The sequence below is a fragment of the Mixophyes fleayi genome, chromosome 8 (assembly GCF_038048845.1).
Source record: "Mixophyes fleayi isolate aMixFle1 chromosome 8, aMixFle1.hap1, whole genome shotgun sequence".
NCBI lineage: Eukaryota > Metazoa > Chordata > Amphibia > Anura > Limnodynastidae > Mixophyes > Mixophyes fleayi.
Genome location: NC_134409.1, coordinates 129,314,208 through 129,339,926, shown reverse-complemented (window position 1 = coordinate 129,339,926; position 25,719 = coordinate 129,314,208). Strand labels below are relative to the sequence as shown.

Sequence of the window (25,719 nt, the reverse complement as noted above, 5' to 3'; positions counted from 1 at the left end):
TCAGACTGCATTATATTTCACACTAACAAATGATAAATGTTGCAATATTGCCAACTGCCCAATATTACTGCTGACATCACAGTGACCGGGAACTTCAGCGAGTGTCTCTGAGAATAATAATAAAGAGTAATGCAAATATTTAGTAACATAGAAAGTACACACTACAATCAAATCAAGTATTTTAAAGAGGGTTTTCCACTTTATATGTAACTGCTTTAACAACCTCTTTTTCACTCATCACTGTATGTTCACGCAGCAGGATTTGACCATTTCTAATTACTCCACTGGCCAGCCCCTGTAATCATCTCTGAGCGCTAGAAGTCGGAGGGATCTGACGCAGGCCTGGAAAAGACAGCTTCTTCCTGAATGGACGGGTGCTTTGGCCATCCAATCAGTGCTGGCTATCATCCAATCAGTGCTGGCTATCATCCAATCAGAGCTGGCTATCATCCAATCAGAGCTGGTTTATCATCCAATCAGCGCTGGCTATCATCCAATCAGAGCTGGCTATCAGCCAATCAGAACTGGCTATCAACCAATCAGAGCTGGTTTATCATCCAATCAGAGCTGGCTATCATCCAATCAGAGCTGGCTATCAACCAATCAGAGCTGGCTATCAACCAATCAGAGCTGGCTATCAACCAATCAGAGTTGACTGTCATAGAATCAGAGCTGACTATCATCCAATCAGAGCTGACTATCATCCAATCAGAGCTGGCTATCATCCAATCAGAGCTGGCTATCATTCAATCAGGAGCATTCAGAGATGATTAGGGAGCACAGAGGTATCCAGTAATTGTAAGTTGAATTCAGCAGATTGAATGGACACCAGGGCAAAGATACCCACCAAAGGATTTGTGGGGAAGGAACGTTCAGCTTAAGATGGGAACCCCCTGCTCATTCTGTCATTTTACAGACATAATTGTCATTGTTCCAAAAAGTTTTTTCATACTTTATCAACTTGTATTTTAGATTCAGAAGGCCCTTAACAATACTCTAGCAGAGTTGCCATCAGCCTTATGAAAGGATCAATTATTTAATATTATTCCGTTATAACTAAACCTAAAATCAAATGGAATCACATATTGGATGTAGTGTATATTTAAAAGTTCCCAAAACCTGACAAGAGTTACAATGTCACACTTCAATTACATCTTGTGATCTACTTCAGTCATATGTCATCAGCCACTTTAGTAAACCATAGGCTCCCTACAGTGTTTACAGACAGGAAGTCTTGTGTGCAGAGGGAAAATGCCTCTACCACGATCAAACCCTTATTTGTCACATCTTTAAACCACTTTGTTTCCGCAGCCAAATGTTTGAGTCAGTTTTCAGTGGATACGATGAGACAGAATAAACGATTTAGATCAAACGATCAATTTAGAGAGTGTTTCAGGCCATAATTATAAGCCCTGAACTACTTACGGTTCACTGACAAGAACTGCAGGGTCTTTAATGACTGTCCCCCCCCGTCCCCCCCGTCCCCCCCCGATGCAGCACTGTATGAAATGGACAAACTCTGATTTCTTCTTCTCAATCAAATCTCCTTTGTAGGCTTCCTTCTGAACACACAGACTCTCTATATATACAAAGTCTCTCTCGCCAGCACTACAGGATTATCATTAACCTTTCTCCGTTTTAATTGGAATTAATGTCAACTCTTCATTAAGCTAGATTTTCATCTGCAGCTAGAAAGGGCTTTTTTTTCCATTTCCCAGCCCACAGGGAAGCCTGCATTGTATGTGCTAGTTTTCAGACACTAATTGTTATTCTTAGCTCCCTCCCACATTGCTCAACGGAAATATGGTTTTATTCTATCTCTTCACTAATTTCTCTGTGAGCGCTCCCTGCTCGTCCCCCTGCCCCTCTATCTGTAAACCTTGGGTGTCTTATGGCCTTTATTAAACCTTGTGAGTCTAACATACCTAGAGGGACCCCTGTACTGAAACGGCTGGTTACACTTGACTTCATACTCCCAAAGGTCTAATGTAAATAGCTTTAGTACTTAAACACTTAAAGGGATATTTATCGGCAATTATGAAAGCAATGCATTTCTGTCAATGTGTTAGCTAATGCTGGCTGCACAGTGGTGGAACTATGATCATCATCATCGTCGTCATTTATTTATATATCGCGCCACTGATTCCGCAGCGCTGTACAGAGAACTCATTTACATCAGTCCCTGCCCCATTGGAACTTACAGTTTAAATTCCCTAACATACACAGAGAGAGAGAGAGAGAGAGAGACACAGACTAGGATCATTTTATTTGATAGCCTTCAATTAACCTACTAATATGTTTTTGGAGTGTGGGAGGAAACCAGAGCACCCAGAGGAAACCCACGCAAACACAGGGAGAACATACAAACTCCACACAGATAAGGCCATGGATGGGAATTGAACCCATGACCCCAGCGCTGTGAGGCAGAAGTGCTAACCACTAAGCCACCGTGCTACGTGGGTGCATGGAGTATGGCCGCTATAGGGCCCTGAGTAAGTGTGCCTTGACAATGCTGGTGCCCCATCTCCGAGGCCCACTTAGAAACCCCCCCCCCCATGACCCTTGGGGACCCCTCATCACCAGCAAGGCTAACGTTCTGCTCTGAAAGTAGTAGTCCGCCTCTGAGAAGCATTGGTTGAACCTCCTGAGCCTCCTCTCTGAAAAGAGTAGGGCTGGGGTGGGGTGGTGGGACTGCATGGTTGGAGCCTTAACCAAACTTTGCCATGTGGCCCGGTGACGCACGCCCTTCTTTCTTTTCAAATGAATTGTTGCAATTCTATACATTCACATTAATATGCAATATCTGCACACATATTACGGTCATGTTCCAGTCATTTTTCATCTTTGGAAACTGCAGACTGCGCTTGATACAGGTCAGTTAAAATGCAAATTTAATACAAATATAAAATGTTATAACACAAATGAACACCTTAGTCTGATAAAAAATGACCAATAACATTTATTTAACATCCAACATATAAAATAAATGTAACATGTTGGATGTTAAATAAATGTTATTGGTCATTTTGGAAACAAAGATTAGAACGCCGGGGGCTGATCCAGCTCCTACAGAATTGCAAGCTCCATTAGTAATTTTTCCTTTTTCTTGAATAATTTTTAACCAGATCATGTCTAAACTTCCCCCCAAAATACAGCCATTATCAGTTTGACAGAACACAATTTGAAGAGCATGGGTAAAGCTAGGTACACACTACATGGTTTTCGTCCAATAATCGGCTAAATCAGCCTACATACGACCGCTCGTTCAAAAGTCGGGTGAGTGTGTACCGTGACACGATGGTCGAAAGTCTGCCCAAATGGACGATTGTCGACTCATTTGGTTGGTCGTACCGTTTAATATTTTCGTTCCAATCTCGTTTCCGCTGTGTAGTGTGTATAAACTTCCGACCGATCCACAACAGTGAGTACGAAATTACAGTCATTGCTCACGACAACATGGCTGTAAAAAGTCGCTAAAGGGATGTCCGCTCTTCCCTTTATCGTCCTAAACAAGGCTAGTGTGTATGCAGTCCATGGACCGAGTGATCGGACCATCGGTCGCATGTAAAATCGATCTGCATAAAAAGTTAGTGGAAAATTCTGTAGTGTGTACCCAGCTTAATGTAGGACTGGTGTAGGATTGTTAGAATTTAATCGCACAGTTACCATACGCACAATCTCAATCTGTTTCAATTCCATGACTCTCAGCTTAAACTTTTTCCACTGAAAATGATTGGATCATCATGCTTGCCCGGGTACATATCATTGTATGGGATAGAATGTTACCCACTCATGTTTATTTTTTTTAACAATTTGATAAAACAAGATCAAGTTGAATGATTAGATTGTAAAGTGTGTCACCGGCTCACACAACCCAAATGATGGCAGGTGGTCTGTAAGCTGTAAGGAAGTCATGCCCTTGGATAGGTGTGATGTTAAACGCAACACTTTAATGCTTCAGTGTTGCACCAGGCTATGAAATGCCCATGTGACTCAGGAGAGGGGTAAGTCAGGTTGGGAGTGTTTGTAAACTGGTAAAAGGGGGACGCCACCAGGATACTGAGTAAAGTGACAGTATATTCAGGAAGGCTTGCTTGGCGTCAAACTTTACTTATGGAACTGAAGTCTTAGCGTATGTTTTAGTTTGGGGAGTCTGATGTTATGGCAAGGGAGTCGGCCAATGCTTGGAATTCTGAAAATGGATAATCAAGAAAAAGGTAGTTTAATGGGTGTCTACTAAGTACGATGTGGGGATTTGGGGAACCTATGTGAAGTTCCAGCTTTTAATGGACATATGTCAACAAAGACGACTAGATTGATAGGAGGTATCTTTCTTCACCAGGACAATGCTACTGCTCACACAGCACTTTCTGTGAAGCAGTTTTTGACAGACAAACACATTACTACACTTGAACATCCTCCATATTCACCAGATTTAGCCCTTTGCGATTTTTATCTTTTCCCAAAAGTTAAATCAGTGCTTAAAGGGACACACTTTGAGTCAGTTGATGCTGTAAAGAAGAAAATGGCAGATATGTTGAAACAAGTGACAGAAACTGATTTGCTCCATGACTTCCACCAGTGGAAAACAAGACTTCAGCGATGTATTGGTGCAAATGGGGAGTATATTGAAGGGGACAAACATTAAATTTGTAATACCAATAAATAAAGGTAAGTTATTTAATCAGTCTCGTTATTTAATAGACATACCTTGCAGATAGGCCTTACATGGGGAAGATTTAGGACGAACCCTAGGAAGATGGCCCCAAATAGACAACTGCATTGGGGTAACTTTATAGTGATCAGCTCACATCCTATCCTTGATTGCTCGCTTTGGCCACAGACACCTGGCTGCTATTGAGCCTTCCGGCAGTCACTGTACATATTGTAAAAATGAATCTATATGAATCATTTTGGGGCATCAAAATCACTCTGCTACGTCTACCAGATGTAGCTGTATACCGTTTACCGCTGTATACCGTATATCGTTTATTAACAAATAAACGATAATAATAATAATAATACCAGACAGCACTCTCTCTTGTATCACCAAGAGCCACATAGACGCTGTTTCCAAGACCAAGAAGATCTTTCTCCACATAAACTAGATACTTCTATATATCCTGTGGTGTACAGTATTATACCACAACATATCCACCTTACACAGTGATTACACTACAGACAACGTGGAACAGACCTTTTGAACGACTATTTGAAGTGGATACAGTAACCAACTTTATGCTTCCCGGGTAGCTCTGCATTCTGCCGATTAAACGACAGCTTGAGGTGGGAAAGACCTTTTGAGTTATTTTTCAAGTGAATACATTTTGGATACTGTACTAGATCTATACGCACATATGCAAAGTATTTAAATAAACAAGAAATTATAATTATACTGTATATACACATGATATATAAAGCGACATGCCACTACATTATTTAAGGGACAGATCTGACTTTAAACAAGTCCCGTTGAATTGAGCCACCCAAGTTTATAGGAGTATACATTTTGGGATTAATTGTTCCAACACAATTTTATACGCTATTGTTTTATTTTTCATTCCATTTAGCCTTGTTCCTTTTGATCGCTAATTATTGTGCACTGCGTGGCACTTAATGAACGTTAATTTTTATTCGATTATAAAAACTGTGCATTTGCTTTGTAATTGCTTTGTAGGGAGCTATAGAAATGTATTTGCTTCTTTTGTACATTTCTATAGTCTTTGATGATCTGGGTATATTACAGCTTTGCCCATCCTCATACGTTTTCCAGACATACTATAACTCTTAGCATATCTTTTCCCCTTACAATATTTAAATGCATGGACATGTTTAATATATGTGGTATTCCTGATGACTTCAAATAATTGTTAAAGCTATATTATATCGAAGCCAAGTAAACGGTCATATTGGGCCCACTGTATAAAAAGCAAGGTTTCCCCATTGGAGGAGTGTCAGTCGGCTTATCCAGGCTAAATAATCATAAAGATGGACTTACATTGACAATCGCCTCTTTGGTCTGAGCCATATCGGAGATGACGCCATCGGTGATGATCAGAAGGACGTAGTACTGAGATCCATCTGTTACTTGACCTGCAGCACTTTGAAACAGGAGAGAGTAAGGACAACACATAATAACCACCATCATATATTTGGCTCCCTTCCGTTTAACTAACTAACTAACTTACCTAACTAACCTAACTAAACTAACTAACTAACCAACTAACCTACCAAACAAACTAACCTAACTAACCAACCTACCTACCTAACTAAGGGCCTGATTAATTAATGATCTTAACTTAAGAAACTTCTTATTTAAGTCTCCTGGACAAAACCATGTTACAATGCAAGGGGTGCAAATTAGTATTCTGTTTTGCACATAAGTTAAATACTGATTGTTTTTTCATGTAGCACACAAATACTTGATAGCTTATTTGTACACTGAAATTTAAAGTTAATATTTGTGTGCTACATGACAAAACAGTCAGTATTTAACTTATGTGCAAAACAGAATACTAATTTGCACCCCTTGCATTGTAACATGAATAGTTGTTCATCATCAAGACAGGTTATTTATTAAATGTTTATGAACGGAACACTTAACGTTTTTTAAATAAACAGACCAATCAATCAATCAATCTGTATTAAATATATCCTAAGGCAATCTATATTCAAGAACATCTGGTAGTTATACTAAGACAATCAATCATTTAAAAAAGTTTCACACGTTTAGAACAAATACCATGACTTCAGAAAGTAGCATTAAGGCTTTTGTGTAGAAGTTCATGGGGGGACAAAACACAGTCTTTGCCCACCTAACAGAAATTGCCCCTGCCCCCCCCCCCCCCAGGTTCCTACACCCCTGGAGATGTTGCTTGTAGCAACCAATCAGATTCTAGCTGTCATTTTGTAGAATGTACTAAATAAATGACAGCTAGAATCTGATTGGTTGCTATAGGCAACATCTCCACTTTTTCAAACCCGCAGCTTGATAAATTTACTCTACTCCTTGGTCTTACTGGAATTGAGTTCCATCAAAGGGAATTTAAACCTTCATGTAACTTGAATTTATTGACATGTATTCTCAAGCAACTTTTACTAAACAAATTAGCTCTATATTCCTGGCTGGCTTCCTTCTTTGTTTTGCATCCCTGCATTAACAATATAACACTAAACAGAATTGTTTATTTCCATTGTGCATGAATAGGACACCAAGCTGCTGTCTGGGCTCAGATGTATTTGCTGGGATAGAGCTCAGCGGCTTTGTGTCTGATGATATAAATACAGGGTTTGTCGCTATAAATGTTGGGAGGTATAGAAATCTCTGGATTCATGTCAAACAATATAATTTTACTTACTTGGCGACCTGATTTATAACTGGTGCAAAATTGGTTGGGCCGTAGAGCTGAACCGTTCGCAGACTTTTAAAGTACGCCTCCAGCACGCCCTGTATCCCCACACAGTTCGGATTCTCCACATCTGCATTCTAACAGGTAGGAAATAGGATAAGTGAAATTCAGGGAAATGTAATCATGTAAAGAGTAATCCGTGTGCAACATGTCTTAGTTTCTGTGTTAGCAAGTTGAGCTTAAGGGCCTGATTCAAGTCCAGTGGCGGATCCAGGGGGAAGGCGATCGGGGCAGCACACTCTCCCTGCCTGTCTCTGCCGAACGGAGCTGCACAAAGTGTGCAGCCGTAGGCAGCCTTAGCTGTCAAAAAGGGGGCAGGACTAAATCACCCCCCCCTAAATCGCCCCTGGTAAAATTATTGTCTAGATCCGCCCCTGCGCAAGTCCATTAGTGTGCCGTATCTTGCGTGAACCGCTCTGTGCCTGTGTCCTAATGGAACTTACACCAACGAAAGCAATTAATTTCCCAACACAAATGCTTCCGACGTGAAGAGTAGAACGGGGGAGGGAAGGGGCACACAAGCAATATACAGTTAAGGCGTTATAAAGAACGCAGATGCACCCAACGTGAATAAAAAAACGGGGGAGGGAAGGGGCACACAAGCAATATACAGTTAAGGCGTTATAAAGAACGCAGATGCACCCGACGTCAATAACAGAACGGGGGAGGGAAGGGGCACACAAGCATTATACAGTTAAGGCGTTATAAAGAACGCAGATAAAGCCGACGTGAATAACAGAACGGGGGAGGGAAGGGGCACACAAGCATTATACAGTTAAGGCGTTATAAAGAACGCAGATGCAGCCGATTTAAGTTCTGCTCTTCTCGAAAGTGCTGATCATTTGTACCAGCTACAGGGCCGGTGTAAGCGCTGACTGATGACTGATGCGTCATAATCTTTGTATTAAAATCTACACACATGCACGCCACTAGATAACATAGAACACGTGTATGCAACTAAGAGAGACTATGAAGACAGATGTATGAATAGTACGCATTCAGAACATCCTGATTTATCCATATAACATAAAACAAAAAAAAAACACTTTTTTTATTAATGATTATAGTGTTATTAGTTGTTCATTTATTTTACTAAATAATTTTTTGGTGCTTTCTGATGGGATATTTATATCGCACATCCGCTGGCGCGCATACTGCACTCTGTTCTGTCCGTTAACATACGACGTTTAGACACTTGTACCCAGATTAAAATAGAAACGCATCTCCAGATCCGCTTGGAGTCTTCACGCTCGGATGTGAATCAGGCCCTAAATGTCTGAAGGAGCTAAAAAAACAGAATTTGCGAAGAAAGCGGTTTCACGAAAAGTTGCAAGAAGGTCTCATATAGTGGTTGTCATTAGCATCAAGGGCGAGTCAGAAATAAACACTGAGAACATCACAACAATGCCAAAAATTAGATGTTAATTACAATAAAATGTTCACAAACTGGATATGCTTTAACGTTGTTGCAGAACATGATTGAGCCTTGTCACAGACACAAGTTAATTCACCAGCAATTACTTATTATGATAACAGAGTCCTGGGGGTAAATGTATTATGCTGCAATTTTTTCAACTCGCCGGAAATCGGCGACTTTGCAGCTAAAATTTAAAGCGCTGTTGGCTTGTAAAGCCTTTTAAAGGCAAAGTTGCCTTTAAAAGCCATCGCCGCTTTAAATTTTAGCTGCAAAGTCGACGATTTTCGGGGGAAAGGGGGGGGTAAATGTATAAAGCATTGGTTTCTGCAAGTCACAGGAAATCAGCGACTTTGCAGGGGAAATTTAAAGCGGCAATGTCTTCTAAAGGTATTGCTTTAAAAGCCATCGCCGCTTTAAATTTCCCCTGCAAAGTCACCGATTTCCGGCGACATACAGAAACCGATGACTCATACATTTACCCCCTGCAATCAACACCATGGGCAACTTCTTTTGAACAAACTGTCCTGTTTATTTCTGTAATTTGACCTCCATGGCGAAGTCATAGCTCCTAATATGCAATAAATGGGATAAAACTGACCCGCCTTGATCCGCCCAGGCAATGTCCAAATAACAGTGAATCGAGTCTTCACAGCCATTCTGAGGGTTGCCTACACTTCCGGGAGTCCGGAAGACCTCCCCAAAATTTGCGAGTCTCCCGAACATTCCGGGAGAGTAAAGTATGATTAATTCACTAGGAACTAATGGCAAGATGGAGGCACTTTTAAATTTCACCTTTCACCTGAGCTGTGAGGCATAAGGCAGGAAATTGATAGGCTGAAGAATGATTTTTATAATCAAATGGCTACCGTCTATAAGTGATGGGTGTACTTTAATACACTAATATTCTGCAAAGTAATCGTAAAATAAGTAAAAAGGGCATTTTGCAAAAGTACAATAGTAAATTGATAGGTAATAGTGCAATGAACAATGTTTTCAGTTCTTGAAACAAAAGCAACTTTATTACAACACAATAACACATGTGTGTAAAATCTGCAGCAGTAGATTATGTCTGTGTCATGATAACGCTAAATTAGGTCAGAAGACATTTACGAACCAGCGGGAACTCGTGGGAAATCTTTCCATCTGGTGGGATCTTGGCACCGAAACCGTACGCTGGGAATAGTTTGTCACTGTCATAGTCCTGGATAATCTCTCCAACGGCTTTCAGTGCCATGCCATATGCGTTTAGCTGGTAGGGATTCATGTAGTGGAGAGAGGTGGGCTGTGAGGGGTTACCTGAGGGAAAAAAAAACACCTTTATGTACGGAACTATTTTCTACAGACATAAAAACAAGAGCGGTGGAGGGATATTATGACACATGTTTCTACATGGGCAGATTGACAGCGTTTCAACATTCACTGTGTATGTTTGTTACTGATGACACCCAGGGCCGGTGCTAGGGTCCATGGCGCCCTAGGCAAAATCGGCGCCCTCTACCCCCCCCCCCCCCCGCAAAAATCGGCGCCCTCCTCCCTCCTCACCCTGTCTTTTCTAACCTTGTCTCACCACCGCCGCCTCTCTGCTCCGTCTCCTCCCCTCCACTCACTGACACTAGTGAGTGGAGGGGAGGAGACGGAGCAGAGAGGCGGCGGTGGTGAGCAATAGCCTCTTCCCCCCTCCCCATGCATCTGAATGCTGTGCGGTGGCCGTGACAGGTATGGTCAGCGGTCGCCGCACAGTTTTCAAATTAATTTCCAGTTCTGTGGCGCCCTCCAGGCGCCATCCAGAGCCCGGTGCCCTAGGCAAGTGCCTAACCTTGCCTAATGGAAGCGCCGGGCCTGATGACACCAGGAGCTGTCTTTGTACATGGATGGATCAGGGCATTCTGTAGGGAATGTGGACGGCCGCAGTAATGCGCTGGATCTGTGCACAATTGTGCTAAAGCAGGGGTAAACGCAGAATTTGTAGAGAGGGCGTGACCAGCGTGCATGGGGGCGTGGCTATACTTTGAGACAGTGCTTGGCTGCTCTCCAACTCTCCCTATCCCCATAATATACATGGGCAATGCTGCGTGGACTACTGTTAGGTGCACGCAGCTCTCCTTTTTTAAGCAGAGCTGTGTGAAGCGGGGGCAGAGTCCAGCCACCTCAATTATACAGTGCCCCAGGCTTAAAGGGGGGTTTCCAGGAACTAGGAACCCCCCCCCCCCTCCCCCTCCCCTTGGTTTGCCTATGAGAAGGAGTTTTTCACTTTACGGAACGGAATATTTTTTGTATGAACTTCGAGGGGTGAAGTACATGCATTGTTTTTTTAGATTTGTTAACATTTTAGCAGACAAACAACAATCGATGCTGCGCTGCTACATGTTTACAGTTTGCAAGTGACTTGCGCTGTGCGCAGTCAGCAGATTTTGTGTACTTTAGAAGTGATCATTGCAGCTTCGTGTCTCCAATTGAGGATGTTATTTTTCTTTTGTTTCAAGCGTGGTGTAAGGACTTGCGCAGCTTAAATTTTGGCCTATGCCTCTGATTTGCTGTGCTTGCCAATTTGGTGAATGGGATGTATACTCTTTCTAAACAAAGTATAAATTTATTCATGTATGTCCTGTTTTCCCCACCGTACGGCGCTGCGGAGCACTATGGCGCTAACAAATCTACTATAATAATAATGATAGTGATGATAATGATAATTAATAATGACAAATCAAAAGGCTGAGAGGACGTTGTGTCCATTATTTTAGCTTTACAGTTCGTTTGAAACACACCGACTGGTCTTTTTTTGGTCTGTACTCATTAAACGTTAGATATATGATGCTGACCACGCCCCTTGATACCTGACCACACCCTCGACAACTGACCACACCCCTCGGCAACTAGCCACGCCCATCTACACGTGACCACACCCCTTTATTTCTGCTTCCATTCAATGTGCACACAGTTGTCCAGATTCCCAAACCTAAAAAGTTGGAAGACTTGTGCCTAACGTTCTCTGGTCAGGGTACACTTCATTATTTTATTTTTTATATCTATTTTAATAACTTATTATTTATAAATTATGCATATTTAGCCACGGTCCAAACTAGAGCTAAATTATTGCAACTTATTTATTTTGTGCAGATGAAGGAGGGGAGGTTTGTACCATAGATACGGGGAGTATGAAGCAGGGTTATGTGAAGACCAAGGGTGGTTTATAGTGGCAGAAATGGTCAAATCAGACCTGACCCTAGTGGAAATATTCAATATCAACCCAACTTAAATCTGGTCATTTTATAAAAAAACAAAAAAACAAAAAAACACAGAAAAATATTGTATATCCCCCAACTTGACGCAATTAACCCATTCAGCTCCAGAAGGCCAGCAAGGAACGAGCGACTGGATTTGATCTTCTTTGTCTCTACTTTGTTTATGTCATTTTCTGCTGTGATGGATTTTGCCATCTAGTCCAAAAATAGCATCTAGTTTCCAGGCGTGGAGATGATAAACATTTAAATGCACCCTTCAGTGCAGGTTTTTCCTGAGAGCGGCGTCTACAAATAGACCCATTCTGACGATATGGGAGTCAATCGAGCAGCTTCATTAAGTGGGGAGTTAAACTGACACCATCTGCAAAGCCAGATACTGAACTAGCCCTCGCCAGCCAACCTGCATCTGCGTTATCATAGCAACTCACCCGTCCCCCCCCCCCCAGGTCCTTGTTATTTCTGTGGCAGCAGCGAGACTCTCACAATTAATTGGAATAATGGAAGAAAGTTGCAGGAATTAAAAAAAAAACAAGAGCTTCAGACTCACCGTTCGAAGCTGTAAAATCAATGGCTACTGTGAAGTTTAATTGCGTCCTAGAGAAAAACATAAAAAAACACGAGAAGTGGAAGAGGTAATTGCAGATTTTTCTCATGCCCCTTATACTATCTGTGATGTGATGGCCGGATAATTTCCTGGGCTTTCCTCCGCTACAACCTAAATACAATTTCAATGATAAATAGAAGTGCCGTGTTCACATATTAGTTTAATGACAGCTATAAGGACAGGACCGCAGTCCCTGAATAGGTTGCTGTCCTTATCTTACCTCTATACTGCACTAGTGTATAGGAAGCCAAACTGTGGCTCTTCAGCTGTTGTGGAACTACAAGTGCCAGCACGCACTACCAGGTAATGCTTATCTGCCCTATTATATGGGGAAAGAAGATTTGTGCGGACACAAGTTTGCTTCTATTATATAGGACAGTGGCTCTTCCCACTGAGGGCCGCTATGTGGTTTGTGGGCACCCTAAGTGCTCCGTCATCCCTAGGGCGATGACCTGACCGCCCAACCCCTCTCCTTGGATCTGCCCCGCCTCCACTTCTTACATAATGTGGAGTGTGAGTGGGGCAGCATCTTCTATTCTGGGGCTGTGACATCATAGCCAAGCGCCACACACCCCCGGCCCATTACAAATATGGAGAAGCAGCAGCCGACAGCTTCACAGACCCTCCGTGAGTGTGGGCGGAGCCTAGTGACAATCAAGACACTGAATGACACTATGTCACTCATTCTGTGTTTAAGGTGCCTCCTACACCTTGGTGCCGTAGACAACAGCCTAGGTTAGTCTAGTGGAGGCGCTGGCCCTCTTCCCGCCCCTTAAACCATCTTCTGATACGTAATTTTGTCCTTACAAGAAATACTTATTTTATTGAATGTAAACTTTCCCAAAACCCACTAATGCAAAACGCACTTTTCTTCCACTAAGCGGATTTCAGGCATGTTAGATTAGTTTAAACAGTTTTCAGATCACAGCTTAGAATTAAGACAAATAGGGAACGTGTGACAACTTACCCTCCTTTTATGTAATCCACAAATGTATATTCAGACTCAGCCTTGAAAGACAGAAGTGTCACCTATGAAAGATGAGCGTGAGACCGTTTAGTTATCATCCACACTAACACAAAAAAGTTTAACACATGTGGACAACCCAACTCTAAATCGCAGCGTAGAGACAAAGCTGTCCAGGATTTGTGTGCTACATGCCAGGGGCATAACTCTTCAATAGCTGCGCCCCATAGCAAAATGTTTTTGGTAGGTTGGCCTGTCTATCCCCTTGTGGCACCTGCTCTCCTCTCATGAGCATGCGCAGGGGGTGGAGCATGCACAGGGGGTGGATCATATGCAGGGGTGGAACATGTACAGGGGGTGGAGCATGTACAGGGGTGGAGCATGAATATGGGGTGGTGGAACATACGTAGGTGGTGGAGCATGTACAGGGGAATGAAGCACACATAGGGGCTGGAACATGTACAGGGGGTGAAGCATGAACAGGGAGTGGTGGAACATACGCAGCAGTGGAGCATGCACATGGGGTTGAGCCTATGCAGGGGTGGAGCACACACAGGGGGCGGAGCATGTACATGGGTGGAGCAAACACAGGTGGAGGAGCATATGCAGGGGTGGAACATGTACAGGGGGTGGAGCATGTACAGGGGTGGAGCATGTATATGGGGTGGTGAAACATACGTAGGTGGTGGAGCATGCACAGGGGAGTGGCGCACACACAGGGGGTGGGGCATGTACAGGGGTGGAGCAAACAGGTGGCGGAGCATATGCAGGGGTGGAACATATACAGGGGGTGGAGCATGTACAGGGGTGGAGCATGAACAGGGGGTGGTGGAACATACGCAGGTGGTGGAGCATACGTAGGTGGTGGAGCATACACAGGGGGTGGAGCATGCACATCCATTTGGGCTTTCAGTTGAGTTTAGTTTTGTCCTTGAGCATGCTGACAAGAGCAGAGCGGAGGGCTTGGTGGCAGACAGGCCAACATCGCCCTCTAGTCCCCATAGCCATCGCACCCCCTGCAGTGATGACAGTCTTCTACTGACACATGCACAAGGAGGACTTGCAGCCCTCGGATTGCTGCATAATTTGTGCAACATTAATGACAGGACACTGCCCTACATTGAAATATACAGAACAGCCATAACATTTTATTTTCCATAAGAGCGTCCATTCAAATGACAATTCCACAATGTTGTGGTGCTCAGACCCCCGCTGTGTGAGTAAACCAATACATGTAAAACATGCTATTTTGCGTATCTGTGAAATAAAACCTGCCCCCCCCCTACGCTCCTCGGCTGTCACAAACGAGAAGACAAACAACCATTGTGCATCACGCAGCGTAGAAGATACATTGTAACGTCCTTTAGAATGTAATGACTACACTGTAGACATAGTAGGTCTTTTAAAAATGTTCACTCACTGTTCCCGAGTTGATATATTTCTTCTTTTTGCACTTCTTTTTCGGATTTAATACCTAAAGGGGAAAGGAACGACACGTCAAGGATGCCCCTCCTGTTACTGACAGCACAGAGGCATTCATCTTCATTAGAGCAGATACTTGGGCATTCATCAATGAGGAAGGGAGCGCTCTCCTCTTACACCTCGGCACCCGCAGTCACAATTAAAGTGACACATGTAGAACATCACGGTGAACACAGGGAATAATGGCCACTGTGAGAGGCGGAGGGGAAGCTGGGAAGAGACATCCAAACTTAATCCTATTTATCTCCTGCACGTCTACAGTCACCTACCACACACAGAACAGCAGTCGTTTTATTGTACCATTATAATTATTAAATTAAACGTTGGGGGCTTATTAATCAATAGATCTCCCCCTTATCCTGGCTTATTGTAGACCAAGTAATAGCCCATGGGTTAGAGATAGACCACGAGAGTTCAACCACAGGAAAGGAACCACAGTTTGTGGAAGGAAACATAATTTTGGAGTCTGGGTGATTTGCGCAGTGGGTGTGGTTAAAGGCGAAAAACAGACTGGGGTGCATCCGATAAAAAAGTAGCTCTTTGAGCACTTTCACTGAGTGAAGGTTTCCATAGTTCATATTCTATGGAGTTTAAAATATATAGTAATATAATATTTATTGAAGCGGAGCATTTTTACAATATATAAAATGTACATCATAACCACGGTTAGTAAAGACGTCATAAGCACTGAGGTCATCTAGACCAGTTGGCTTGTTGTTTGTTTGTTTTACGTCACGATTGGTACGGTTACTTGCAGTAAAACCAATTAACAGAATAAGTAGCGGTTCGAGACAACGCAACACGTGAAAACGCCTATGGGTATAGTAACGCGAGAGACAACGGTTTCTCATGTCTGAAACATTTGCATGCAGTTTGCATGTATTAAAAACACGTGTAAAATGCATTTTGAAAACGCCAGTGGTACGAGGCCTCCGCGTGCCATTTTTCTGCTTCTCCAAAACAGGCGTTTTCCTAACAGGATACATTGTATATCTGACAAACAGGGGACCCCAAAACAAATTCTGGGTTGTGCATCTTTGATCGAAACATTAATAATGTCATTGCATCTGGTCAGATGCAAAGTGTCCAAAAATCAGTTTCAAATATAACAAACTATGATATTAATTTGTTAAACTTCAGCTATTGGACAGAGTAAGGTAAAATTAATTAGTACTGATATTATTCTATGAACCCTATCCGCTATGTATGCTCTCCCCGTGTTTGTGTGAGAGGTTAAGAACATACTGGTAGGTTAAGGTTAGTGCTTTTGTATGGTAGATAATTTAGATTGTAAGCTCCATTGGGGCAGGGACTGATGTGATTGACGAAACGGTCTCTGTAAAGCGCTACGGTATATGTTGGTGCTATTATAATTTAAGGTCAATAATAATAATAACAGCTATAATAATAACTGGAGGGGTAAAATACCAGCAGGAATTCTCATTAATGTTCTTGCATCGGAAGCTCGCGGAGACTCGGGCATTGGGGACGCTGGTATAATACGTTTAGCTTCGCTGCACAAACTACTGAGATACTGAGCTGATTAATCCTTTCGTCTTTCACTTTGCTCAGATTAAACATTCAGATAATACTTTCATCAGTATCCAGATCTCGTATTCTAGTGTCAATAACACCATCAATGTCATACGGCCTCGGTTCTGACAAGTTGGACATAGCAGGAGAATAGTGGTTAACGTCAATATTATCCTGATCTATTTAGAATAACCAGGTACCATGGGGGTAACTAAGGGTGGGCAGCTGGGGCAGGTCCTTGGGGTGCAGACATGACAGGTGTGAGGGGGGGCATAATATCACAACGGAAAGCCATACGAGGTGCAGGGGACAGAAATAAAAAATATATCTTATTATTAATTATTATTATTATTACCATTTATTTATATAGCGACACTAATTCCGCAGCACTGTACTCTCTGTACAACGCTGAGGAATTAGTGTTACTCACTCACATCAGTCCCTGCCCCATTGGAGCTTACAGTCTAAATTCCCTACCACACACACACAAACACACAGACACAGACACACACACACAGACAGACTATGGTCAATTTTGTTAGCAGCCAATTAACCTACCAGTATGTTTTTGGAGTGTGGGAGGAAACCAGAGAACATACAAACTACTCACAGATAAGGCCATGCTCAGGAATCGAACTCATGTGAGGCAGAAGTGCTAACCACTTAGCCACCGTGCTGCCCTATATAATTACAAAACTAAATGTCCTATTGCATGCAGCCTATAAAGGGATAAGACCTTCTTCTATAGTTAATTTTAGCGATATGACTTACACGGTCAGTGCAAGTGTATCTTCTTCTCCGCTCTCAGACCGGGAGTGTGGGGCTGGGCTGCGGAACGGTTTTGAGGGCACAATGCGGCGATGTAGCATTGTGGATTTTGCCTCACACCCCAGAAAACTGTGCAGGAAACTCCGCGATGTTGGGTACCGTCAGCCCCGGAAATGTGAGCGGCCGAACATTGCCGAGAATTGAATCAACCCCATTAGGTCACTAATTCAGTATTTTAGTCAGCCCTTAAACCTTGGCCCCCTAGGTAAACGCCTAGGTTGGCCTAGTGACGGGGCTGGCACTGATGACTTACCTGCCATGTATCTCATTATAAATTCACTTCTAATGACAAAACAAATCTGGATCTTTAACAATACAGTATATAATGTGGCCAATGCCATTCCCATCAGTTACTGGTGTCTTTGTGAAAGCATCTTGTTTGTAGACTTGCAGACATTCCTGCAGTCACCTGGGGACATGAGACAACCACAAGGTGATAAGAGGACACAGAGAGACGTTCTCACCTCGTACACACTGAACTGACTCTGTCCTCTCGATAACTCCCTGTAACTTGTAGTAAATTCCCCAATGAAATCGTGACTGGAAAATAATAATGAACCAAGATGTTAGTTGTCATCAATAAATGTAACCAGAGAGAGCATGAAATCAGCACAAAGCTTGAGCGCTAACAGTGCAAATAGCAAGAAATATCCTATAAGTTTCGGGTACATTCACACCCAGGCAGGTTATGTGGGGTTTCTTCATACAAATGCATGATTTAAAATTACTTCTAACTACACTAAAATATAAATTATAAGTGAGGGTTGATTAAGCCCGATGGGCATTAAAAGCTGAAGGGCTAGATTTACTAAGCTGCGGGTTTGCAAAAGTGGTGATGTTGCCTATAGCAACCAATCAGATTCTAGCTTTCATTTATTTAGCACTTTCTACAAAATGACAGCTAGAATCTGATTGGTTGCTATAGGCAACATCCCCACTTTTTCAAACCCGCAGCTTAGTAAATCTAGCCCGTAGTGTGTTTTTGGAACTTTATTTGTCCCTTCTCTAAAGGGGTTAAAGTGGGCAGGTAAAGTGAGCTTTGGGTACGCCCATGATGTGTCACTATAGGAGGTCACTTAGGCCATATTATAAAGACCCCTGGGTGGTTGTATTCTGTCTCTTAGTCTGCAGGACAAGTTGCCCGCCCTCCCTCCCTGGTTTGGGAGCTTCTTTGCAAGTTCTTTGGGTGCCAACACCTGCTCGAGGCGTGTTTATTGGTGCCCCCGTTGGGATGGTTTAGGGTTTGGATTCCACTACCCTTCGGATGATTGGGATAAGGGATAGCCAAATTTAAAGATAAGGATGCACCTGGGTAACACTGCTCCCCATTTATTGATATCGAGAGCGTAAATGACCCTCACTGTGATATAAGGAGCATTGGACCCGGCCGAACTGCTTATTATTTGTTCCTCCACCATACAATGTCTGTATTGTAATAAACTCCTTTATTTGCCAAGCTCTGGCTTCGTGCCTATTATTTATTCTTATTTACTGTTAAGCATTATATATATATATATATATATATATATATATATATATATATATATATATATATATATGCACATACACACACACCCTTCTTCACATAGAAGACATATATATATATATATATGTAATATAATATATGTATGTCTTATATGACTATATAATATACATGCTATGTACCATGCATATGTGTGTGAATGTCCATATATATATACATATATTTACCTATGTAATGATGTAAACTGATGACATAGTAATGTAACATACCTTCCTCCCCTATCCCAGTCATAAACATCCACTTTCACCGTCCTGTAAGAAAGAAAAGACCCTACATGAATCACCACAATTACTGCATTATATACTGACTTATAGTGACTGATATATAGAACCGCTTCCTCTGTTAATCTAGATGGGGCAGATACAGGAAAAATGTATCTGACAGAAACAGAAATCCCCTTTATATAATAAAGGAAATTGACTGCAAAATGGCCAAAAATGGCTATTTTCTGCTGTCAGTTCCCATCTTTCTCCACGAATTCAAAAGAGGAGAACTTTGATTAATACTTCTAAACATCTTGTCGCTGACATAAGGTGATGAAATTACAGTTATACCATTATGGTGATCTCTTTAAAAGGTAAGTTCCATTTTGATATCATTTTTGTTGTATACAATTTTTTGTGACATAAATTTGATTTAGAATTCGTTTTACACTTTCTGTGTATGTGACGGCTATCCCCGTCATGTTTAATAAACAAGCCTAATATAACAAGTATGTGGCGATATTTATACTGCCGACAAACCTGTTCTGTTATCGCCGGCCCAGTATCGCTGGACCGTTTTCAGATAAATTGCTGCGATAAGGGATTTGTTATCACAGAGATAAGTAGCAATGAAACAACCTTATCGACACAAAGGAGCTCTCAATAAATAATAGGCTGCTATGTTCTTCTTATTTCTAGCACTTTTTTTACTCCGTTATTGCAAGCATAATGTTGTGCCGAATTTTGCAGATAGTTTTCTAAACAAACGGTCCAACTTTTGTCATATTTGGGACAAACTTGATTTTTTTGGAGACTTTAATGCGTCATTTACGAACTGCAAAAAAATGTGGCTGTGCATTTTGAGGTGCGCCCCAAAACCCTTGTGACATCAATCTGGGCTTCCATTTAGATTTCCTATGCACGTGGTGGAAACGTCCAACTTACTTCTACCTTAGGGAAACCCCTTTCGTTAATTTAAACTTTTGAGTTTCTCTCCTGAAATACTGCTTGGTTTAGCCTAGTTTATATCCAAAATTAAACATAAGCCAGAGGGGACATCTGTGGGTATACGTCCGATTTTTGCAAATTGCTGATATTCGGCGACTTTGACAGCAACCTTTATAACGGCAATGTGTTTAAAGGCAAAACTTGCATTTAAATACATTGTCGTTTTAAATTTCTCTAGCAAAACTTGGCAAAAATCGGAGCGTAATACATTTACCCCCAGGACTGTCTTTATTACAGTTCTTTCTGTGTTTAAATATTTTAAATACATTGCTGGTGCACGTAGAGATTTCCCACAGAAGTGTGTGACCTCTGACCAGTTGAGGAATCCAAGTCCTTTTATGGGGAGGAAAAGCCTCCGTGCCTACCAGTATAAGAGGGTCTCCTCTGTAATGTACCTTCTCCACCCGCTAGCCCATGCTCCTAATCCGCCCTTTGAAAGGATCATCCCTGATCCGCCAACTCCTCCAATCAAACAACATTTTCCCCCCTTGCAGGTGCTTCCATTTTAGTCCGCAAAACAATGTTTTCACCTTTTAGACCTATTTTCATGCATTGTACTCATGTTAATAACGCTAGTACTGCATATAATATTGATGATGGTTTGAGTTCTAAAACTGCTGAGCTAAGCTACTGCATAAAGATCCATAGTGAACAAGCAAAACGATAAACTAGGACATTTCATCCATTTATAAAGAACTATTGAAGTCACGTTGCCATACATTATAACGCGAAAAAAAACTTTCACCAATGTTACTTCATTTACAGATAACACCTGGAGAATGATTCCGTGAGTTCCCGCACCTGTCATAGTCTCCGTTGCACAATGCTCGCACGGGGATAGTGAACGGTTGCCATACAGGGTTTAGTGTATTTTTCACAACCTCTGTCTTGTGGCAAATAGTGAACCTGCAGAGAGAGAGTGAAACAGTTACTTATCTTGCACACAACACTGGTTTCGCATAAGCCTCATTGTAAGTAACCCCAACACGTATCCCCAAATTCGGTGAGTGAGGAACGGATTAGCCCTGGCTGGCATGGCCTATTAATCATGCACAGTTATGGATGATTTGTATCTTGTCAATGTTACCAGAAGACTTAGGGGTATATTTACTAAACTGCGGGTTTGAAAAAGTGGAAATGTTGCCTATAGCAACCAATCAGATTCTAGTTATCATTTATTTAGTACATTCTACAAAATGACAGCTAGAATCTGATTGGTTGCTATAGGCAACAACTCAACTTTTCCAAACCCGCATTTTAGTAAATATACCCCTTAATCTTTCAGTGGTAAACTAGGTATTATTTGTATTGAGTTATTTTTGCCTGAACTAGACCAGGTGATCGTTGTGCATTTGTGCCTCCTAATGGCTTATTTTCTGCCAATTAAGCACAAAACAACATCACATGAAATGAACACTAGGTGGATTGAGCTAACACTGTCTCATTCTGGTCTCCAGTGTCATGGTCAATGTTATGGTGGCCTCGCACAAATTAAATATATATTGGTGTTTTAATTACATTTTTGCCTCTGAGCCTAGGAACACTCTCATACCTGCCAACATTCAAAATGGCAACATCTGGATATTGTAGGCCACACCCCTGACTTTTCATAACCACACCCATTTTGGGCAAGGCTACATCAATGTCATGGTAGGCCACTCCCCATTTGTTGTCCACTGGCAACTAAAACTAATGGCACCTGGAGGATGCATACCCAGAATTCTTTAGTCCCGACACTCATGCAGTAGATCAGTGAGCCCTTCTGCAGAGCAGGGGTTATAAAAATACAATAATACCCCAAAATGGGTGTGGCGCCTGACAGCCTAGTTCAGACCAGAGAACAATGAATGTAAATATTAGAGGGGATGAGATGGAGTATAGTGGATTATTGAAAACAAAGAACTAAATGCAAATGTTATTTGTATTGTTATGAAGAGCACATTTATATTTTTTTCAAAGTGAACATCCCTTTTCCGTCAATTTGCTGACACCTCATTGCTAAGAAGCTACTTAAGCCAATTTGTACAAAGCAGTAGCTGAATATAGTCACCTACTTAAGCTAGAGGACAGGAACACAGGAAATAGATGAAACACCAGAAGTGTTGTTCTTACATCTATGTTGCAGCTTTATGATATTACATTTCCATAGATAAACTTACGTGCCATCCTCATTACTGCGGTAGAATACAAGGAAAGGGTCTGATTTTCCGAAGAAGTCTTTCTTGTCCAACTTGTTAGCGCACAGCTGCATAGTAACAATGTCCTATAAATGGAAAGCATGCTGATTATGATCACATGTTTTATAATGTCGGTATAATGAAATACAGAGTTTGCTTGCTGGAGTCTCCTGCAGCTCTGGGAGAATCCCATAACATTTTTAGAAGATTTTTTTTTGACAAATAGAAGAACCATCATCTCATACCAGCAAGTCGTTTAGTTGTCTAATGACCGGCATAGATTTAGCAGAGAAACTACTATGATTTCTATTGCAGAAAAACTTCATTGACAGTAATGGTTCTAAAGTAACACCTTCCCCAAGCTAGCAGAGTAGTGTTGCAGTCCCATGTCCGAGACTTTGGACTACAACTGATCAAGAGATACTCTCCCACACTACTACAGACATAAAAGTATCTGCTTCGCCATCAGCAGTGGTAGAAAAAAAGACCATTAGCAAGCAGACACAGATGGGAGGGGGGCTTAAGTATCTTCCAAATCCCAGGGGCCCCAAACATTGGATCATTACCGTTCTGCTAGGAGAAATGTTTACTGTAAAAAATGTTTTTGTCAGTGGAATTCTACTTTTACAACTTACTAGTCCTAAATCATAAGAATATAAAGTGTTAATGCGGTATAAATGAATTAAATAAGATCCATGCAGAACTTCAGACATCATCTAAAGCAAACTCGTCACATTGTTTTTTTATGGTGGGTTATGGTGTAAATGAAGGGGAGATAAAGACCGTTGAAAAATATAGGGGATAATTCTATTCCATGTGTGATAACGCTTCACGTTTGAAAACGAGATATATTTCTAATTTCACCTTGTTCTATTCTTAACCTTTTCAAACTATAGTAACCAAAAAAGGACTTTTCACTCCCATGTTATTTGCCTGTGAAACTATAGACAGAGTGTTAAATGAAGTATACAGTTCGTTTGAGTGCAAGTTTCAATGGCATGAAGAGATTATTATAGGCTGCTCGCCACACTGTGGGTGGTATAAAGACTGAGGGACAGTGAGATTCAAGCACAATGTGAATCTGCACAACATCCGCCGATAGTTCTTGCTTCATAGCGTCTAATAGCCTTTACTATAAAGACACTGATATGTATATGGTAGCAGACCTCCAGTGTTTTATTCTGCCCATTAAGCACAGTCACTTTTTCTTTCTCTTCACAAACTAATTGTTAGTGTTGAATAACCTTCAAACCAGCTGTATCAGTAGAATGTCATATTTTTAATAAAGGTCTGTGAGTGGTCTTCATATATTTCATTCCACAAATTAATTTGAGACCCTCGAATTTTCACAGTTATAAACAAGTTGGGTGCATTTGACACCATCAAATTTCCTGCATCAGTATGACAGGAGCCTCAGGTGACTACTCTGTGCTGCTGGGAGACCCTGCGCCTTCTATTATATAATTCTCAGTCTGTGACTTCCTGCTGCCTCCATTCCCCTCCTCACATCATGTCACTGCCCCTGTCACATGAAGCTCTGTCCTCACTGACACAATCACAAGAGGATAGATCACTGCCTTCCACAAGATCAATACACACATCTCTCAAAATACTCTGTGAACATTCTAATGATCTGATTGGCCATAGGGTATTCTATCCCCGCCCACTTCAATACTCCGTACACACAAAGAGCTGGTCTGACCCCCTTTAGCGTCTATGGAAGGAACCTTAAGAAGTTGCTGTACCGAGGCCTGAAATTCCTCTAGAGGGCCCTGAGTCTATCAATTCACAAGGAACTTGTAAGATCAATGAGGCACGAGGCACAATGGTAGAGAACTGAGAACAGTATTGCTTAAGCTCCCACAATGAATGTCTCCAATGTGTACAGGGTGACAGGTATACGTCTATATTGTATTAATTATATTTTGTATTCACTAACAGGTTCGCGTCAGAATCCTTACTGAAATATAGAGTACAAGAAGGAAAACGCGTAATTACCATCATTCTTGTCCTATCAGGGGTTCTTTGATTGCTAATTCTGTAACCACTGTACTTTGCAATTAAAACGGATGAGATGTGACACAGAAGCTGGTGAAGTGGTAGGATGGCTGATGGTAATTGCTGGGAATTACCACAACGCGCAGTGCAGTGTATCAGATTCTGCTCTCGCTGTATAGTCCTATGGAGATCACCTGATCACTGCGCTCATACATCTAACGCTTGGACTATTTTCAATCAAAATCCTTTCTACAAAGCTTCACTGTGTATCAAAGTGGAAAATGCTCTGTAGATTTGCATGTCCATTTCCAGGTGAAGATTTATCTTATTGACGTAGAAATATGACTTATTCAGAGGCAACGCTTTGGGTTCTTGGCGATTAGTTCAGTAAAAAGATATTCTAGTGCTTCCAAATATATTTGCCAGTATAGTCATACTGCTGATATATAACCAAAAATAGTTAATAAATTACTAAAGGACAGTGCCTATAACAACCAAATTAGTATATAGAACATGAGAACCTATGCTTGTGAAACTAAACTCCTCAAATTCTGACATTTGGAAGAAGAGGGAGATATATGTGCACAGTGCACTCTGCCATATTTCTCTGGCAGTCCATTTCCCATGCCAATAGCTCCTCTAGGTCAGGTACCACTTTTGTTTTTAGTCCAGCGCTGCACTCAACCCTCCAATTCAAATCTCCACCGTCATGCAATTGTACTTGACATCATTCTACAACTTTTCCTAAATACTGTACACTGCTTAACCTTACTGGCTTCATTATGTGGTTCCCACCAATGGCATCCTTTAGATAGTGCTTTTTAACTGCGCCGCCCGTAACACAGACTAGCTCTGATTTGCATCGATGCAGAATAGTTATGTGTTGTTGTAACCAAGGGCAACAGAAATGTAAATAAAACTAGGTAAAACGTATTCAGCACCGAATTGAAGTTGGGGCGTTGGACGACAGCAATAACTCCCTTATAACACTTTCCCACTGCCGCCCTGGCAATATCCTGGGTTTATGAACCCAGGATATTGCCGGGTGACAGTGCAGGACACCCCAGCAAATACACGGGTAGACGGTGGTTACACTGAATACGGGTCTACATGGGTCTCCATGGCAACATCACAAGAGGAGCTTTGATTGGTTTCTCTAGTCATGCTTTTTATTTTTGTAACTTTACAATAGGTTTCGAAAAGAGACCCAGGTTGAAAAACCGGGGTCTCACCGTTCAGACTGAAGGCTACCCAGGTCGGACCTGGAAATATCCCTCCAAAACACCTGGGTCTAATTCCCAGGTCATCCGA

The 25,719-nt window shown here is 41.8% G+C and overlaps 1 protein-coding gene across 1 annotated transcript in view; it reads right to left on the bottom strand.

Annotated features, from left to right (window-relative positions):
* Window positions 1-25,719, bottom strand: part of CPNE9 (copine family member 9) — a 118,170-nt gene that overhangs the window by 17,777 nt on the left and 74,674 nt on the right. Inside the window, exons 4-13 of the mRNA XM_075183495.1 lie at window positions 22,393-22,496; window positions 21,035-21,139; window positions 19,232-19,273; window positions 17,944-18,019; window positions 15,057-15,110; window positions 13,640-13,701; window positions 12,616-12,662; window positions 9,941-10,122; window positions 7,359-7,486; window positions 5,999-6,101 (exon numbers count right to left, since the gene is read on the bottom strand). Coding sequence (XP_075039596.1) covers window positions 5,999-6,101; window positions 7,359-7,486; window positions 9,941-10,122; window positions 12,616-12,662; window positions 13,640-13,701; window positions 15,057-15,110; window positions 17,944-18,019; window positions 19,232-19,273; window positions 21,035-21,139; window positions 22,393-22,496 — 903 coding nt within the window. The remainder of the gene's footprint in view (window positions 1-5,998; window positions 6,102-7,358; window positions 7,487-9,940; window positions 10,123-12,615; window positions 12,663-13,639; window positions 13,702-15,056; window positions 15,111-17,943; window positions 18,020-19,231; window positions 19,274-21,034; window positions 21,140-22,392; window positions 22,497-25,719) is intronic.